Below are 19,727 nucleotides of genomic sequence, written 5' to 3' on the forward strand. Positions count from 1 at the left end.
GCAAAGATGGTATGGAATGAGCATTTTTAATAACTCTCCTAAGTGTTCTATTAACTGCCGCGTATCATACAAATGAGATGCAGAAACTAGGGAAGCATTTTCAGTTGCTGAGTAAAAACAATTTAGGGTGTAAATGTACTTCCAGATCCGCACACAGGAATCCTGCCAACTAGGCTTGTGTTAATTTTAATTTTTTTAAGAAGTTTTAGTTGAGAAGTTCATGACACAAAAGCACTGGAAATATCCTTGTGTTGAGTCAGTGTGTTTTTGAGGCTAAGAATAGCCTGCAATCTGTGCCACACTGTAATGGTTGATGGTCACCTCTCTATGCTGGACAGAAGTCAGGGCTCATGCTGGCTCTCAGAGATGTCTTCTGTCCTGGGTTTTCACCTGAATGCCTTCAACCTCAGTGTCTGAATCTGTCAACTGCCTTGGTGAGTACTGATCTTCAGACACATCTGGAGTCCCTTACAGGGGCCGCTGGAATTGCTGCAAATATATTTATATACATACATATAGTATATATGTATATATATATGAGCATAAAATGCTTATGCAGCTAATTAAAGGCAACTGTGACATTTTGTGGCATGTTGATATAATGTCATTAAAGTGAAATGTCTGTCAAACACCTGCTGCTCTCTGCGACCTCCTACCTGGCAGCACTGCGAGGACAGAGATTAGAGGCAGAAAGCTGCTGCGTGGCATGCTTTTATTTCAGCCAGTTTGTGCCACACACAGCACAAAACACTGTAATTTTTGTTTTCAATTCTCCTTTAAGGTCCTCAGTGATTGTATTTATCTTTGTTGGTACATAGATACCATTGTGAAGAGGGATGGTACTTCTTAATAATGTATGTTTCTCCCTTTCTCCCTCTCCTTTCTTATATGTATTAGGAAAAAATAGATCAAAGAAATTAATTTTGCTTAGGAGGCACAAAAATTCATTATTATCCTGATTTTTTTCAGGAAGGCTGAGAGGAAGACTTATACATTGACCCACTATTGATTACCTCTTTTCAAAATGTTATGCAGAAAAACCTCTTAGGTTTTCTGTACAGAGTCTGACCTTTAGTAAAAGACTAATCATGCCCTAGATAAGCTTTCTTAAGATTAGAAAATATCATAATTTTAGATGCCAGTGTAAGCAGGAAAACTATTGTTGACCAATGTGAATGACTGCTCTGAATTTGAAATAATAACAAAAATATAAGTGCAGATGCCAGGATCATATAGTTTTAAACTGCTTGGATACTTCCAAATAGTCACTAAAACCTGCACCGGATATGAACTGGGACTGTGGGCAAATGCATTTCTGACAAGGAGGAATTCTTACAAGGTGCATTTCCCTGCTCATGTGCTGGGTTCCACTGGGCAAGTATCTCCTTGACAGTAGGAATATACACAATGAGATTTCTTGAGATGGAATGGATCACTGGTCATTGTATAGAATGTCTTTATGGAATTGATAAATGGCAAGGATAAGGATAGGCTACCATCTAGTGGATACATAATAAAATTATTACAATTGTACTTAAACCATTTTGTGACTTGAATGGTTAAACTAAAGAAAATCAATTCAACTCTTACATCCTGAAGTGCCACCTGAAGGCACTCTAACCATGTGTGCTTTCAGCCTGATTTTAAAAAAACCTTGCTGTGCTTTCTTCTGGTACCTCAGAGCAGCTCTGCTTGTCCCAAAGCCAAAAGAGACAGGACAGAGAGTACCATATTTGGCAGGTGTCCTTATTCCTTATTGACCTCTAGGACACAAACATTCAAATGTACATTAGTATCTGTGTGAAGATTAGTAGCAGTTTGAAGGTGTAAAACACAGACAGGGGTCTAAAATAGACAGAAGAAAGAAGATGTTTAACTCAAATATCATGGCACATGTCTAAAGGCACAACAGAAAGTACCCAGTGTAGCTCAGCAACTACTGCAGGAGTGCAAGTCTAATTTTCTTTATGTCTCTGCTCTACTCAACTGGTTTTAGCACAGTGATTTCTAACCTGAACTGCCATGCTTGTCTCTGGAGGAATAAGGTCTCAGAAGCATCTTGATATGGTGGTGTACACTGAGCTTTTTGTGTCATGTGGATAGGAATAACAAAAGCAAGTCATTAAAATTATGGCTTCTGAGTCTGATCTAGGTTGGTGGTATCATCCATGGGGCTGGACAGAAAGGGTTGGATGTTGTTGGATGCATCCACGTCTTTGTTGCTCTGAGAGCTGCAGCTCAGTAACGAGGGACATGGGATTAAATGCAAGACATGGATAAAGACCTGGGGACCGCGTGCCTTAGATGAACATTCTTGTTACAGGAAGTGCTTGCATCAGAGAATGAGAGATAAACACAAAAATAGAGCAGCCTGCTCTACTGGGCTTGTGGATTACACTGATGGTGCTCTGATCTGACCAGGTGATGTAACTCACCATGATGGTGCCTGCAGAATAATTTGTTACTGTCTGATAACAATGAGACATAGATCTGCCTATTACCTGAGCCACAGGTATGTCTACAACTAATTTTCTTAAACAATGGAAACGTTAGCTGGCTGTGTGCCAAATGTCTTTGTGCTGCCCACCACAGCCTTCCATATCTGCACAGAGAATAATGGGTGTGTGCTGTGGGATGAGCACGTGTTGTGTGCCTCCCTGTAGGGATGTGCCATCACTTGAAGAGAGTGTTGGAAAGAGTGCTGTGGAGCCCTCCTGCTGTCAGCACTAAACTGGTACTGGAGTGGGGGGAACTGAAACAAAGCCATTTGTATGGACCTGTAGCACTGCATCATCTGTGGAGCAAAGGCAAGGTAGGCTGAGGACATGAAAAGAGAGATCGTGAGACATATTCTAGCTGGCTTTAAGCTGTCTGTCTCCAGTGGTGTTAGTAATACAGCCATGGCAGCACATAGTTCAGTACAGGTATTTGCCAGCTAGTTTTTTACCCAGCTCTAAGGGCAAGGTAATGCCACTTCTGCTGTTTCAGTGCAAATGGAACCAGACGGCAGCCAGTTCTATGTTACAAATTCTTTCCTAGACTTAATAACATGAAAAATACAAAGCTCTTATCTACCTTGTTAAATGCATCAACAGCTGCTTCCTTTGGTCATTACCTATGTACCTTTGGAGCAGCCTAGCTCCAGGTTTCTCACCTGCTGTAGCTGTTTCGATAGCTCAACTTCTGTGCCTAAGCAGACACACAAAGCAACAGAGAGCAGGGAGATTAACACAGAAGCTTGCTTACACTCAGATTCAGGTGGACAGTTGTAATTCTGCCAGACTGGAGTAGCAGTTCTTCCCTAGAGGCAGCAGTCACCTTTCTGGCCCATTGTTTTTTTGCTGGAAGCTGGAATTGGAAAAGAAGTCTTAGTTGAACAATGTTTCCTTCTATCTTTTGGTGGCAGGAGGCAGTGCAAAAAGCAGCAGATAAATAGGCAAAGTCCCAATCAAGAGTCTTTCAAGTTAAACAGCAAATGACAAGGCCTTAGGTTTATTGTTAAAGCCCATGGGACTTGGTAAGAGGGCATTAAGACTACAGAAAAAGACAAACACAAAATAAGAGGTGGAAACTCTTCACCTTTGACATGGTAGAAATTCTCCACTTTTATAAATTTTTATATTTCTACTCCACAGAAACCAAAGAAATCCTCTTCTAGATTTTTCTAATAGTCTTTGTCCAATTGATCTTAGACCACCACAGCCAAACCAGTGAAGTTTGGTTCTCAAAATAATGTACCTAACCTTCATGCAGTCTGCCCTGGTAGGATATTTTAAGACAGGTTTATCTAAAATGATCTTCTGTACATGTCTCTCTTCCACATGAGTCACCTGCTGCCTCATGGCACCAGTCCTGCAAAACAGGCATTCCTGAATCAATACTGAGAAAAACAATCCTGTTTTATAGAGGAATAGGATATCACTACCCCTGGTGTTTTAGCTACTTCATTATCCAAAGGGTAAAAATTAAGCCCAGTGCTACCAAAAAGGGAGCAAATAAAAAGGCACAAATTAAGAAGATAGTAGTATTTGTACATACATATGTTTGGTTTTTTTCTGCAAATAATAAAACGCTTCCCCAGGGAAAAAAACCACTAGCCACAAACCAATTGCATTCAATGTAGTGAGGTGTAAGCATGGAATAAGTTCTCAGAACTCAACCACTCAAAGTAATTTTGTAATCAGAAGACACACTTTTGTGAACTACGGTGTTTTGTGAGCAAGACGTGAATATAAAATTTACTGGCCTGGAAGGGAGTTCCCCAAGACATGAGATCTGAGGTACAGCAGCTCATACATCTCAAGGAATAAGAAAGAAAGGAGAAGGTGTTGGAGAGGTAAGAGGGAGAGAAGACTAAGAGTCTTTATGCTGACACATTGATAGCTTCCCAGGATAGGGAGGTTTGCTTTTGACCATTTTACTTAGCCTGGTTTCTGTCTCCACTGATGAAGATTTACTTCTCCTGAATAGACATTTCTATCTACTGCTGCATTTAAGTTTTCACCCCATGGTTGCACCAGCTCACAGACACATGTTTATCTCTGTTTTGGAGAATGGAAACCTTTAAAAAGCCCTTCCCTCACCCAGTGCCTGTGACCTTGCATTGAGCAGAGCTACACAAACATTCAGAACAAAATCCAAATGCAAACCTGAAACCTGCCTTTGGGTTTTGTTATGAACTTGAAACTGAATTTTACTCTAAGTTTTATGAGCCTTGTCTGAGTTGGAGGGGACCTGGGCTGATTTAAGGTTTTACAGGGAACCATTTGATACTCAGAGGCTTAATGTGATTTTGGCTCGAAACAAGCAGTTCTTGGCTCACTTCAGGCATTTGATTCCCATATCCAAGGTGAAATCCAAGTTAGGACAAACTGAAGCTCATGTGTGCACACACTCACGCACAAGCAAGTTGTGCCTTAATGCACCTCGTCAAATTCTGCATGGGATTGTGGCTCTGTTGAGGAGCATCGGGATGTGGCTCCTCAAGCTCCAATCCAGAGCTGAGCAGGCTGGAGAAATCTGAGTGGCAGACGGCTAAAGCTCAGACTCTGGCCTTCTGTAAACAAACACCTCACTCTCCGTATGTTTGTGGAGTAATACTGACATCCTGTGGCCAGTCCCGATTAGTCCCAAGCACGGACAGGCTGTTTATTCCTACCGGTGCTAGACATGAGGACCTGCCGGGAGAAAGGATGAAGGCAGAGCTGGAGACGGAAAAATTTCAACCTTCCTTAATCTAGATGTTAAATTTCAAAGGAGAGGAAAGAGTTACAACCCACTTGCTCTTTAGTCATAATCTAAACATTAAGGCCCTTAGCTAATTTAAATGTAAAGTGATTTTAAACATGCTTTCAGAAGCTGAGCATAGAAATGAATACCCATGGGAGGCACCGGGCATATCAACTGGAAGGGGGAATAGGGAAACTAAGCTCTGAGCCTAGAGCGAGGAGAGGCCATTGGTGAGGTGGGAGTCAGGGATGTTTGAGACCATCCTCCAGAGCCTTCTGAGATGATCCAAATAAACCAAGTATAAAGGTACAAGCAGGAGGTAGCAGTGGAATGGAAGAGCAGTTTCATTTCCCAAGCACGCCGTATTTTGATGTTAACAGGCGCGGCCGTGGCGCCGTGGCAGGTTCAGCGAGGGACGTCTCTTTTCTCCCCTTGCAGCCGACACGCTCTTGCTCAAGCACCGAGGAAATATACTGCCAGCTGAGTCAAGTACAAGGATTGCCCAGGAAAGAGAACATTTAAGAGGAAAAAAGAACCAGGTGTAGGGCAGCCAATAAATTGTCAATGAAGAGAGAAAGCAGGCAAAGAGAGCAGCTGGCTAGAGCCCAGCAGAAGAAACTCAGTGCCTGGGAGACCAGCTTTCTGTGCTACATTATTTCAACAGCCAAGAAGCCACTGGAGTTCAAGGAGAGAAGGAGCTGGACAGCCAAGGTGACTTTCCTTACGGGTATTCTCATTTTTATTGCCTAAATTATAGTAATTCCTGTGATGTGACAGAGATGCTGTTCCTGCCCTGAGGTGTCCACCAATGTTGTTTTATGCCTTGGACAGTGTGATCCAAGGCCAGCCAGACTCAAGGAAGCCAACTAGACACGAGGAACACAGTGTGCTGTGGGATTATGGCTGAGCTGAGTGACAGAAGGGAGGTATAAAAAGGCAGAGAGTGTCAGAGAGAGAAAACGGCTTCCCCGTTGTGAGGAGGAAAGAAGCAGTGGGGAAGAGGTGAAGTTGTGATGTTTTCCAGCGACCACAAGTTCCCTGTAGAATTTGATTGTCCCAAGATATTTCCTGAATTGCACAGGCTTGTTATATGGGACAGAGCTCATGTTGTACCTGGTGTTTCAGAGACAACATTCACTCTTGCAAATATTTGATTTGTGTTTGGAGCCTGCAAGGTAGGGATGGATATAATGCCATCCCTTGACACTGGCTTGAAGTTCAAGTACTTTTTCCTATGGGGTAAGGGACTTATTTCGTTAGACAGCTGGCAAAAGCAAATGATCTAGTGAACGTGCAGACTTTTAGACTATTCTCACAAGATGGACTGAATTTCAGGTGATGAGACAAGTCTTTCACCTTCTTCTCAGGTGGCTGTAGAAAAACACAAACATACTTTTGTCATATCAGGAATCTGGTAAAAAGGAATCATTTCCCAACCCAAAAAGTAAGCAGGATTTGCACAAACCCTGCATTAGCTATAAACCAATCTATGTCCCTGGAGGCTGGCAGAGCAAACCATGGGTGGATGCACTGGTCTGTAATTCAGTGTCTTCCAGAAACAGCAAGAAAGACCAGAGCAACTGAGGGTAGAGTCAGTGAGGTAAAACAAGACAGATGCAAGAGTACTACTAATGTGGCCCTGAAACGAAACAGCTACCTGGAGAGGGAGTTTGGGGACTGAATGCTGACTGGAAGAAGCCAGGAGCCATAAAAACTGAAACAGGCTCCTGTTGTCTGGTTCTCTGCCCATGCTCTGGGAAGCAAGGCTTCATGTATTTCTGTAAAATAAAAAAAACTATATCCAAAATAGTAGATCATCATGATTTTCTCACTCTACTGGGGACAACCCACAGGGCTTTGGATTTGATCTAGCTACTTGGCCAACAGCAGCTCTGGTCTGATAGATTAACAAAGTCTCTGTGGTGAGTTTGTCATCGCTGCTGATTCAGTGCCCTCCAAATACCTGCCTCTCATCACTGTTCTGCACAATTCCCAAATTAGGCTGTGGTGCCAGGTAGTGAACTCTCCCACTTGCTATGCTCTGATTGAGTTTGTAGGTCTTACAAACACGGAGGTAATGCTATTAGTTTTCAAGAGTGGGATTCTTCGATCTGATCATTAACTTTCTCCATTGCTCCCTGCCCCTTTGCTGTAACTCTTTCCTGCTGCATCTATAAAGTGCTGCTTGTGCTGGAATGGTAAAAGACTCTTAACCAGTCATCAGAGCTCCCTACACCTTCCCAAAGCCGGAGGTTTACAAAAGCAGCTTTCAGGATCTGTCATGTTAGAAGAAGGTAATATACTAAGGGTTAGCCCTCCTCTTGCCGAGAAGTTACTTTTGTTGAATGGGAATATAGACTTAAAATCAAACCTTTGCTTACAAGGGTCAAGTGTCTGCTGCTGGACCATGGCTGATCCTCAATCTGACATGTGATAAATATTGCTGCTAAACAGAGCACATCACAATAAAATTCTGTGGATCTCTTAAAAATATATGAGCATAGCTAGCCACTAACATAGAAAAGATGTTTTGGAGGGAACAAGAGTTCAGGAGAAGTCCTAGAGAGTCAGCTCTTCCATCCCTTGAGATCCTCACACTGGTGAAATTGATTGAAGATCCTTGTTTTTTTGTATTTATTTTCCCCCTGCTTTTCTTTCTCCCCGCTCTTTCCCTTGTTCTGCAGCTACTCTTCTCTGTAGCTCTGAGTCCTCACAGCACAGCTGTCTCCCTGCCAATAACCTCTGCTCGTGGAGCAATGCTGGGTAAGTGTGTGTGTGACCTGGTTCATGAGCACCATGCCCCAGCCTGCTTAAGGTCCATGCTAGTGCTGATCCATTTACAACCTGTCTGTGTCTCAGGCTGCAGCGGTGCGTCTCTGATGGGCCACGCTGGAATCATTGCAAGTCCATAACTGAGTTCTCTGCTGTGGAAGAACCCTTTCCCTCAAAATGCCTCTTTCCTTTTATCCTACTCAGTGCTCCCAAACTGTTCTCTGCCCCTTGTAGACTGGGGGATTATGATATCTAGGATCCTCATGGATCATGCCCAGGGGTGGCCCTGGGGGTGGCTGAGTATGGAAGGGCTGGAAGTGCACTCAGGGTGCTGAGAATCAACACCAAACAAACACACCAGTGCCTAGTAAATTAAATTAAAGAAATTAATTCAAGTAGTCATAAGTTTATGCCAATACTTTCTGCAAATAACTACTTAGCAGCCTATCCCCAAGTCGGCTTAACTGATACAAGATGCTACCATCTCCACCTAGTTTTCTTTGAATGGAAGCTGGTGGAGCTACATGAGAAAGAGCTTGTTCCCAGTGCATGTCTGGCAGAGGAAGAGCACCAAGAGCAGCCTGGTGCATGTCTTCATTAGGGAAGTTTCACAGAGCACAGTCACAGCGCTAGTAACACACATCCGACATCGCTTTCTGCCTCAGACAATTCATTGCTTCCTGTACCATAACTGGAGCACTGGAAAAGAACATATTAGAGCAAGATGTGAAATCTAGGAATTCTGTTAAGGTTAGAAAAAAATCTCACTGAGCTGCAGCAAGAAAACAAGTTTTAAAATGCCAGCTGAGGCAGAAGGTTTTGTCTCATTGGAGCTCTACTTATTCCATGCTTGAACAGCTCTTGCAGCAACAGGAACCTCAGTAAACCTCTGTATACAAAAGACAGGCTTAGAAGATATGAAGCTAGTATTTGTTTATTGAAATTAATTTTGGCTACTTTTCCTATTTCTCTCCAGGATGCCTTGTTGGTGGCAGGTGGGAATTAAGAGCTGTATTTCTGATACTGGTGTCATTTATCTATAGTCTCATCTGAAAAATTAATAGGGACACTTATTGACTAGCACTAAAAATTCAGAGGGTTTTGAAGAACTTTGAGCTGCTTTTTATTATTTTATTTTTATACCCTGAAATAATGCTGTGTTTGATTCCTATTTCACAGAGGAAAATGAAACTCTGGGATGAATATATTGGTCCCTGGAAGGCAATTCCTGTAAACAAATTAATACAACTCAGGCCTACCTCCTCTACGTTTTGTTCCTTTTCTTGTGCAGCCTATTGATTGATTTACCTGAGGGAAGAGATTCCTCTGAATCAGATACTAAGCAAGTTCTTAAGGAAAATACCAGCTTTAAAAAGGGAGCAGAAGAAAGAGCAGCAGTTGCAAAAATTGCTAATCTTTCATTTGCAGGAGCCACTGAACATCTGGATAGTATGAAGCTCCTTTAACCCCCTGAGTGCAAAAAGAATTAGCACCAAAGGGCAGCCCATGCTAATTCAGTGCCATTAAACTTGTATAAGCTAGAAGAATGTGATGTTATACTTCCATAGGGCCATATGGATACAACTTTGCACTTTGTATCCATCAGAGGGACTAGCAAAACTAGTTCAGTATTGTACAGTATGGCTCTTAGAAAGATAAAATAGCCCCTGTGCAATATTATACATTATTACACATGTCTATCATATCACACCTTGGAACCAGCCTACCCTTTTAACTACAGGTGGAGAGCTTGTCTGCTGACATGCAACTTTTGAGCTTCCATACTTAGAAGAGCAAAATGTTGCAATAAAAACAGAGAATTATTATCCTTTATTTTATTATTAGCAACTCTTTCTTATTTTTTTAAGGAACCTGGCGTATTATTAATACTGCTGACTTGAGACTGTTTTTAGACCAGTTATTATCTTATGTCTACAGCTTTAAAATATGACTTCCTGCTAATCTTGTTGCTCCTTTCATTCACCTTTGTCCATAACAGAGGGGAAAACATAGCACTTTTCCTTGGAGCCCACTTCATAGCTTTCATGTAACCTTCACTTAAGCTCTGTTTCAGTTGTCTCTGAATATCATTTTTCTCAACGGTGAAAAGTGAATAGGCTTTGCTTTCAAAGTCAACATTATCTGTGCTCAACAGTAACAATACACCATAGATTTTATAGTGATTTTCCTATGTAGGTTTGAAACTGCTTTGGCACAAAGAATAGCCATAGACAGAAGTTAAGACTGAGATTTTCTAATCTAACCACACCCCCAGCCCCTCAGGGTCTGACAGCCAAGATGCACAGCCCTGAGTGGCTCTTTTGCTGTGAGTCAGCAGCAATGTCTTCCACTGGAGCTATTCTGCTCTGTTGCAGGTCTGACTTAGATGTGAATGATTCCTAGCAAGATCAGTCATCATACACCTTACATCTTTCAATAGATGCTTTCATGTGTTAGGAAAATTTAAAAAGATTATAAACTCAATAAACAAGAAAGGGAACATGGTGGGTTCAGAAAAGAAAAAACAAACCAACTTACTTCAAACTACATAGAATTATGCAAAATCACAGTAATCCTTATCATCCCCTATTGCTATAGGAAGCTTCCTCGCTGAAAATGTGACTGCATGAGAAGAAGTCTCTGGATAATGCTTCAGAGACTCAAGGATTGCCAAACTCCAGCTCTTGGAGTTCCCTGGGGCTGGGGGTTTAGGTAAGGACTCCACACTTGGATCGAGGCTCAGGATGTGCTTGTTTTCTCTCCTACAGTGGTGAGTCAGATCAGATCCGATTCGCAGGCTCAGCCTCCCACTGGGCAGTAAAAACACCGCTCTCCTTTTGGGTATAGTTTCCAGCTCCAAAATAAACACTGAGAGCAGCCAAACTATGGTCAAAAAACATCTAGAATGAGCACACTGGGTTGCAAGGGGGATGTCAAGAGGCTGTCGCTTCAGACAGTGCACCCTGCCGAAACTTCTCACATGACCTTCAGCACACAGACAGGTCTCTGCTCCCGTCAAACCCAGGAGAAATGTTTGTACATTCCAGTTAATTGTGAGGCTTGGCAGCGGAGCAGCAGAAAATGACTGCAAAGCACAAAAACATCAGAAAGCTGTAGAGTGGCCTGCAAGCTGAACAAGTTTAGGGGGTCTGAATTCAACACAGCCAGGCCCAATTCAGAAGAAGCCATGTTAATTAAACCAAACTAATGCCCTGAATTATAGCCCCAAAAAATCCCAAAGTTGGATGCCAATGTTTGGGCTTTTTTAGGACAAATAAGCCTGGAGAATACAACCTTATTTATTCCCCTGGATTATTTGTATGCTTTGTCAGACTTGCCATACAGTCTTGCCCTCTAAAGCTCTTTAAAATAACACACCTTATCGTGGTAACTTGAAAGGTAATTCACAAATCCTTGGGGAAACACTCCTCCTTTGGCACAGGGGCTCTCAAAAATCGTCTGTCACTTGGAGCTTCCAGGCTATGCCTCTCATCCCACAAGGCCCCTAGAGCAGCCTCTGCTGTGTTAATGAGAATATCAAGGTAATTGCATTGCAAAAGCCAAATGTCTTGTTTTGAGCAATGTTTTCTCTCAGGTGAGTATCCAGATGAGATACTCAGTCCCATGAGAGTTCCTTCCCAGCACAGCTCTGAGGCTTCACTGGAAGCACAGTCTTTGGTCCTGGTACACAGAGTAGATACCTTTTTTGTGTCCACAGACCACAGAGAACTCAGTGATTTCTTTAACAGTGAAGGAGAGTTGACATGTAAACCACAATGGGCTGCTTGTTTTTGAGTGAATGCTCCATGGACTTAATCAGACTCTGGGTTTGTCCATAACAAGTTCAATAGTTGCTATTTGCACTTAGATCCTCAGCTTCATTAAATGTAAAAGTTTCAGCTTTTGCCAGCAGTTAGTTGCATCTAGATCTATAAAAGGCTGCTCTGTCTCTCTATGATGAGACATAAAACTGAGGCCTTGACCATCTGTGGTCATTAAGGATCCCATGGCATGCTTCAAAAGGTGAAGATGGTAGCTTTCATCTCAGGACCAAATTCTATTCTGAGTAACTAAATTCCTTCAAGCCTAAAATTCACCTCTGGCTTTTAATATAACGTACTGTATTTTCTTAGCTGATGGCCACATTCTACCCCAGAAATTACAGTATTATTTATATATATATATATATTACTGTTATACATATGTAGTATATATAATGGTGGATTAAAGGAAATGTGCAGGTACACAAGTTCATCCTCTTGGTCGCAACATGATGCAGAGTAAGCCTGTCTCAGAACCATAACATACACATGCACATGAAAGCACATAGCCCAGAATTACAAGGTTTTAATTTTTACTTACTTATGAAATTAAAAATCTGGTATCTTATAGATCCTGAGCCTTTGCTGATCAATAAAGAAGCAAATCCCACTGGAAAAGAGATAAGGTTGGCTGCAAAGGGAGAGTCATTCCTCTCATGTCTGGAAGCTAAAAGCAGTATGTGAAACCAGAATAAATTATCTACCATTATCTCAGTGAAGTGTTTTTAATTTACTGCCCTGCTGGATGCATGTGGTGGAACATATATATGATAAAAATATGAAGGACTGTATTTATCTTGAATGTGCTTTGTGTCCCATAATGCAATACATTGCACGTTTAACATCCTGCCATAATGTGTTGGTTGACTTTTTTAGAAATTTTGCTAGGAAGGGAATACATTTAATCCCAAGATACGTGCAATTCCAAGTGAGTGAACCCACCTGTGTGGTTTGGGTGCTACTGCTGAGGTCCTGTTCTGAGCAGAGGCGAAAGATTGTATTACCTGTTTATTTCAGAACATGTTGCAAGTACAGTAATTTCACGACTATAAGGCACACCCTTTTGACTAAAATTTTTCCCTGAACCCAGAAGTGTGCCTTATAGTCAGGTGCGCCTTATATGATGTACAAAGTTGCGACATTTGCCACCCCGGAAGTGAGAGCCACAAGGTGGGGCGGCACCGCGGGAGCACCGAGTCGCGATGGGGGGGCAGCAGGGAGCAGCCCCAGGCACCGGGAGCAGCGCGGGCAGGAAGGCAGGGGGCGGCCCCAGGCACAGGGAGCAGCACGGGTAGGGAGGTGAGGGGCAGCCCTGGGTGGCCCCAGGCACCGGGAGCAGCGCAGGCAGGGAAGCGTTGCTACTTCGTTACTTTGTTGTACGCGGCGGCCTGAGCCGAGGGGCCACAGCCAATAGGGGCCAGTGGGGCCACGGTGCCGCGGCCAGCGGGGCCACAGCCAATAGGGGCCACTGGGGCTGCAGCCAATAGGGGACAGTGGGGCCACGGTGCTGGGGCCAGCGGGGCCACAGCCGATAGGGGCAGGTGGGACCGCAATGCGCTGAGCCAAGCAAGGGACGGGCGGCAGGACGGCTGGGCTGCCGAGCCGAGCGAGGGATGGGCGGCAGGGCGGCCGCACTGCGAGCTGAGCGAGGGGCGAGCGGCAGGGCTGCTCCGCGGAGCTGCGAAGGGGAACAGCATGGCGGCACAATGGAGCCGCGAGTGGGAACGGCGTGGCAGGAGCACCAAGCCGAGCGAGGGACGGGCGGCATGGCAGCGGCGCCAAGCCCAGTGAGGGACAGGTGGCCCGGCAGGAGCGCTGAGCCGAGCGAGGGAATGGCACAGCAGCTCCGCGGAGCCCCGAGGGGGAACAGCACCATGGCAGAACGGAGCCACAAGGGGGAGGCAGCCCCGCGGCTGCACCGAGCTGCGTCAGCCGGCACCAGGGGCGGGTGGGAGTGCCAGGGCCCACTGCACGGGGAGGGCACCTGGGGCTGCCTTTGAAAGCCTACGCCGATCTGTGAAAAATGTTTCCAAATTGAGCCCCTGCCAGTAAACTCCACGATCACGGGTTTCTGTTACTAATTTGTTACTTTGTTGCGCGTGGCATGGATCTTCACGGCAAAAAAAATGTGCGCCTTATAGTCCGGTGCGCCTTATGGTCGTTAAATTACTGTACTCAGGACTTCAGGAATTTTAGCTCTACATATCCTTTATCTGTGGGTGGAGCACTCCTGAAACAGAAGGTAAGCCCATGAAAAAATGGAGAGTCCACTTATTAAATATGACACAATTATTTGCAGTTGTATTTATTTTAAATTCAGCAAGGTAGAATGGAAGATGGACTAATTGTAGCAGTGCATGCTGGAAATTGCTTAGAGTACAGTCCTCTCAATTGAAAACAACCTACTAAAACTGAGAAGTTACTGCTTGCTCTTCTGTCTGCTTTTGGGGAGAATGGAACCATAGGTCTAACCATTGGAAATGATTTTTCTATAAACTTCAGTTATTCATAATACAATAATCCTTCATGTGGGCTATAAACTTTTGGTTCCCCTCTCTTCCAAGCTGCAAGATTGAAGTGAAACTTGGCAGTGTTCTGTTTGCTGAAATGAAAGGCCCAAGATCAGATTCTGATCTCTCATTGGCCTTACACCTGTCAACTGAATTTGATGGTGTAAATTTTTACTTACTCCAGCATAAACAATGACAGAATCAGACCCTGCATATGCTTTTCATCTAAAGCTGTGTTCCAGATGTGTTTATGTAGCCTGGTTTCAATAAAACGTGTGCATTTTAAGATGTAAATGGATTTTTCTTTAATTATAACCATCTGGACTGTTATTAAATTTTCATTTTAAAAGTGCAGATCCAGTTAGCCCAGCCGTATTGAAGTGTCACAATGGCTTCACTTGACCAGTGCAGCTTTCACACAGTACCCAAGCAAAAGCAAGACTCTTAAAGCTGGGAAAGACAAGGAAAAACATGAGATTACATCAAAGTGTGTGTGGAAAACTGTGATTTCTTGGTTTTCCTGATATTTGAGCCCCACATACCATCGAGTTATTTTCCTCTCCTCTGTTCAAGATGAGGCAAAATTTAAGTGCAAAGCTGGTTCAGCATATTCCTTCAAGCTGAGATATCACTACTACTGGGTTCTTTTTGTCTGCCTTTGCTACAAGTCAGCAGCCCTGCTCAGCCCTACTGAGCTTCTTCACAGGTTCAGGATGTGACTGGATGCCTTGAATCCAACAAGCCCTCAAATCCACAGTTATGTGGTTGGACTGGTGTGTTCGGAGAATCTGTGCCTATCTGGAGGGGGCAGTCCTGGAATGAGCATATTCCTTCTCCCCAGTTCCAGCCTCTGTGCTGTGATACCACATGCTGAGGCTCCAGGAAGGAAAGGTCAGCCTGCTGCTGCCCCCAGCCCAGCTTTGTGCTCAACATCAGCAGTGGTGCCTGAGGGGATGAGACCTCCCTGATTCTCAGGCTCGATGGTGCCCATTCCTGAGGGTCCCTGTGCCCCCCACAGCCCTTTGTGCACCTCCACACCTAAAGGCTGCTTCCCAGCCCAGAATGGGAGATTGATTTTTACAACAATAGAAAGGTAGGGGCAAGTAGAAAAGATTTGATTGATGGATTTTCCATTAAAAAAATGAGACAGATTTGTTGATTAATAAATGTTTAAGAGAAAGATGTCAGTGTTGATGGAGTTTTTCATTTAATCTTCCTGAAATGAAGCACTTCAATAAGGTAAAAGAAAATTCACTTGGAAAACTTCTTTTAATTACACATCCGCAGCTCCATGAAATAGGTGGCTGGTATAGTCATTATGCTTAGGCTTTTCCTTAGCATATTTTGACATTATTAAATTGAAGGTTTTCCACTATTGTTCCATAAGAATTTTTTTATTTTTTATATTTATGTGTGTGTTTTGTTTGCCTATTTGGAATAACTATTTTCAAATGAAAATATTATTCCAAATTTGATTCTGAAAGTGAATTTTATCTGCCAAACCTGATAATGATTTGAAGTTCAGTCATACTCTTCTGCTATAAGGATGCTTTCTTCCATGGACAACTGGAGAGCACAGACTGTGCTTCTCTCCTACTATCATTATTATTTCCTCACCCTTTAATTTCCTTCTGGGTATGTTGGATACTTATGCTTGACTCATGTCTTCTTTGGAATACAGCTGCCAATTGGTGGGGAAGTTCAGTCATCTTGGACAAGTTAAGAATATTTTTTTCTCCTGGATTCAGCAGTTGAGGACACCTGGGTCATGTTCAGCTGTGTCCCAGTAATGCATGGTAAAAGAAGGATGCTTGCAACAGAACAACCACAAGAGTCAGAGTGTTCCTGTGCTCTTTGCAGAGAGAAGAGTTTGATAAATGGAAAAAAAATGTCTATTCCTGGCAGTGGAGAATAGACTCCTTCACTGTAGGGCTCAGGCTTTCCCAGACCTTCCCAGGGCTGCAGTCATGAGTGCTTGGTTTGGCTGCACTGTGGTGTGTTATGAAGATGTGAAAAGTGAGCTGGATGGCTGAGCTGCCCCATCTGCATTTTTTTTCATTTTAAAATTTAATAAAACCCCATGTGGTTACAATTGGAAAAAAAAATCCATTAATGCTCCCAAAATGCTTCATATCTAAAGCAAAATGTATATTAACTTCCCATCCCCCATCTCTAGTGAACAATAAGATATACTTTTTCATTGAATCAGTGAAAATCATTAAATAATTTATTACATCATCAACCCAAACCATGTACTTTTACTTACTTTTCTAATGACTAACAAATGATGTTAACATATCAATGTCTTTATATGCATCGGGAAGAAAGGGTGCGGCATGTAAATGTGGAATCTGAACAGAGATTCTTTCATATTTTTATGTATTTTAAATAGGGGTAGGTGTTTCTGTCTGGAGACCATATGTTTGGGGTTTTTTTAAAACAATCTATATGAGTGTAAAAAAAAATAAAAATTAAGTGGTATGGACAGCTACAGTGTGGGCTCTGGTGTTCTGGTGAGGTGATCTAGATATGAAAAGATGTCCAGATGAAAAATCCTTTTCCTTCAGGCACATTTTCCATTATTTGGGTCGTATCTGAACAGCACCAGTTCACAAAGCCCTGGATGTGCTTTCTGTGGAGCAGCAGCAGAGAGGAATTACCATCAAGGGGCTCGTCAGTGTCAGTCTGGCTGAAGGTACAGTGGGGAAAGGCTCATGGGCAATTCAGTGGCACCAGGGCTTTGCATGCAGCACCAGGCATGAGTCCTTCAGCCCCAGAAGCTGAAGGGCTCAGTTCAGGAGGGGTTCTCTGCATCCTCTGCACTATCAGGGTGTAGCACATAGACCGGGGCAGTTTTAATTTCGCCAGTCTAGACAGAGATTGGTTTGCTACAGAAACAACATCCCTAGAAGAAAATGGCTCTCCCAGCTGCAGAAAAAAATGAGGCAGTCACCTTTGAAGTCATTCTCAAGCCTGCCCCATCAACAGGATGTCTGGATGCACAGGACGTCATCAGGTTCATCTTGCAGCCTGGGGGAGTTGTGTGTCATCACCTCTGCAGTGCGCCTGAGCCCGACCAGGGCTCCTGAGCCCGTCAGTGCCATGGTGCAATGTGCAGTGCTGCTGCCAAAACACAGGACCAGCTGGTTTATTCATTTTACACAGTGCAAAAATGTTATTAAACTGCACCATACAGATAAGTACTAGAAAAATTGCTAGGTTATTTTTTTCACATAAAATTAGCCAATTTGCTGGTGTATGTAATTGTAAAGAATGCAAAGCATCCCATTCAAGTGATTAACCTCTTAGTTAATAAAAGCAACAACTGCATGTGTATAAATAATATAATAAAAGGAACATTCATATCAAAGTAATATAGCTTATACTATCCTGTTTCTCTCCTTAATTAGTAAATAATTCATCAAATTCTGCAATGAATTGTGCTCCCACCCACATTTCTTCATCCAATTATCGTGAAATAGGAAAGCAGGAGCCTTCCTTCTTTGAAAAGGATGTGATAATGAAATTGTTCAATAGCTCTTCTCAGCTCTCTGCTAGTCTAAATTAGTACTTTCTTGGGCATACTGTTTCTTTTGTTCATTTCTTCCCTTATTCACTACTTTTTTTCTTTTAAATTGAAGATATTTTCTACGTTAAATGTCATTTTTCACTGACACACTTTAAAAGAAGTATATTCACCATGCTTTGTTTTCAGCAGACACAAATGAAATTAATTCTACTGTACAGACGAATGGCAGTGTTTGCTTGCCAAAGCGATCCTTTCACCCTTCAGGTTGTATCATGCAAGCAAAATTAAAAGAATGTTATAGAATGCAAGATAAAAAAAAGAAGATGCATAAGCAAGCATGTATTAAGATCTCAAACCCAGAAGTCAGACTGTCCTTGAATGAATGCCATGTTTAAATAAGATTCTTTGTTACCTGATCAAATTCCATTTCTTTCATTGGATCTTTGCAGACTCAATATCTGAAAGAGAGAACAACTATCCAATGTTGTCTTTCAGCTGTTTGGTATGTGGTCATGTGTTTTATGTATTTCACAACATTCAAATCTTGCTCAGAAGACAGAATTCCTCATCTCTTTGTGGACATGTTTATGGTACACCTCACTGTAGAACTGGATGTAGAACTTCCTCAAAGAGTAAGGAAGAATAATTTCACAACACTGATATAAAATAAAGACTGTCATCTCTATGAATAGTGAACTAAGGCCCACAGAAATAAAGATCCAAAGTATTCAAGAATTTCAAGTCCTGAATTTGAGGCACGAAGAACCTGAACTTTCAGAACAACTCATGTGCATCTGTGCATCTGAATACATATAACTCTTTTATATAAGGTGTGTGAGTAGGAGAGTAAGTATTATGCATGTACCATACAAAGCACAGGATTTATTTAAAGGACTGCCATTATTAGGGTCCTCAACAGCTCTCAGTGTTCTGATATTTTCAATGAGACAGCAAAACAAAGGACTCATGAGAACCACTATCACTGAGCCAGGCTGCTGGTGCCTTGCTGGGACAGCACTATGATCATGAAAGAGCTTAAGACTACCAGAATTTTAAATTTGGGAAGAACAATACCCTTGCTGGTTGTCTAAACTAGGTTGGGAAATAGCTGAAAAAAATTGACAAAAGAGATTTTTAAAACCAGTCAGCTTGGGTAGACACCTGGTATCGAGAACTTCAGCAAAAATGTCTGGGTAGGGGAAGTTAATAAGCAGGCACTTATGTTTTAATAGAACTATATAACATGTGAGGCCACCAGCTTTGCTTATTATAAGGTCATTATGAAAAGTATATTTAGGGAGCTATATTAGTATTTGCTTTATTTTTCCATGTGGGAAGGTAAATTTCACTATAGAAATAAAATTATGAAAAAGTGTAAGCTAGTCTGTGTTGTTGTTGTTGCTTTTTTACCTTTATGTGTAAGCATGCTAGTACTTAATGCACTTCAAGTAATATTTGGAGCCTTATGAAACATATTTTTTTTCAGAAAGGAAAAGCAGAAATCTGCTTCAATTTACCTAGTAGGGGTACACTTACTAGTGACTATTGATACTCAAACCTCTTCTTGAAGATTCTGAGACAACCATGTTGCATGATTTAAACACAAAAGCTCCTGCAAGGATTAGAAAAGACAGATTGTCCTCTTTGCTCTCTCTTGGTGTCAGCTTTATTTTTTCTTGTTTTAAAAAGAAATCTCTTAGTGTTATGATAGGAAAGAAAATCTGAAAAATATGACCCCCAAGTGTCAGTGGTATCCACCTGAACAAATAGCCACACACCCTGAACTTCCACACTCAGGCTGCTGAGTTCAAAGGCTGCTACATCAGATGCCACTTGTGTGGGTTTTTTAAATGAAGTTTTTATTGC

General features: G+C 42.4%; 1 protein-coding gene across 1 annotated transcript; it reads left to right on the top strand.

Moving 5' to 3' along the window:
• Nucleotides 1–315: 315 nt before the first annotated feature.
• Nucleotides 316–18,809, top strand: LOC117008991. Its single transcript, XM_033083141.1, has 6 exons — nucleotides 316–434; nucleotides 5,668–5,940; nucleotides 7,914–7,992; nucleotides 12,394–12,498; nucleotides 16,900–17,027; nucleotides 18,311–18,809. The coding sequence occupies exons 2-6, from the start codon at nucleotides 5,794–5,796 to the stop codon at nucleotides 18,524–18,526; spliced, it is 675 nt and encodes a 224-aa protein (XP_032939032.1). The 5' UTR covers nucleotides 316–434; nucleotides 5,668–5,793; the 3' UTR covers nucleotides 18,527–18,809.
• Nucleotides 18,810–19,727: the final 918 nt, after the last annotated feature.

The sequence above is a fragment of the Catharus ustulatus genome, chromosome 1 (genome assembly GCF_009819885.2).
Source record: "Catharus ustulatus isolate bCatUst1 chromosome 1, bCatUst1.pri.v2, whole genome shotgun sequence".
Classification (NCBI taxonomy): domain Eukaryota; kingdom Metazoa; phylum Chordata; class Aves; order Passeriformes; family Turdidae; genus Catharus; species Catharus ustulatus.

Bases quoted from the DNA above. Each gene is read 5' to 3' on its own strand.
- LOC117008991 (XM_033083141.1), top strand. From the start codon at position 5,794: ATGAAGAGAGAAAGCAGGCAAAGAGAGCAGCTGGCTAGAGCCCAGCAG. The intron at 7,993-12,393 runs GTAAGTGTGTGT...GGTATCTTATAG, and splicing joins TGCTCGTGGAGCAATGCTGG to ATCCTGAGCCTTTGCTGATC. The intron at 17,028-18,310 runs GTACAGTGGGGA...GGATCTTTGCAG, and splicing joins CAGTGTCAGTCTGGCTGAAG to ACTCAATATCTGAAAGAGAG.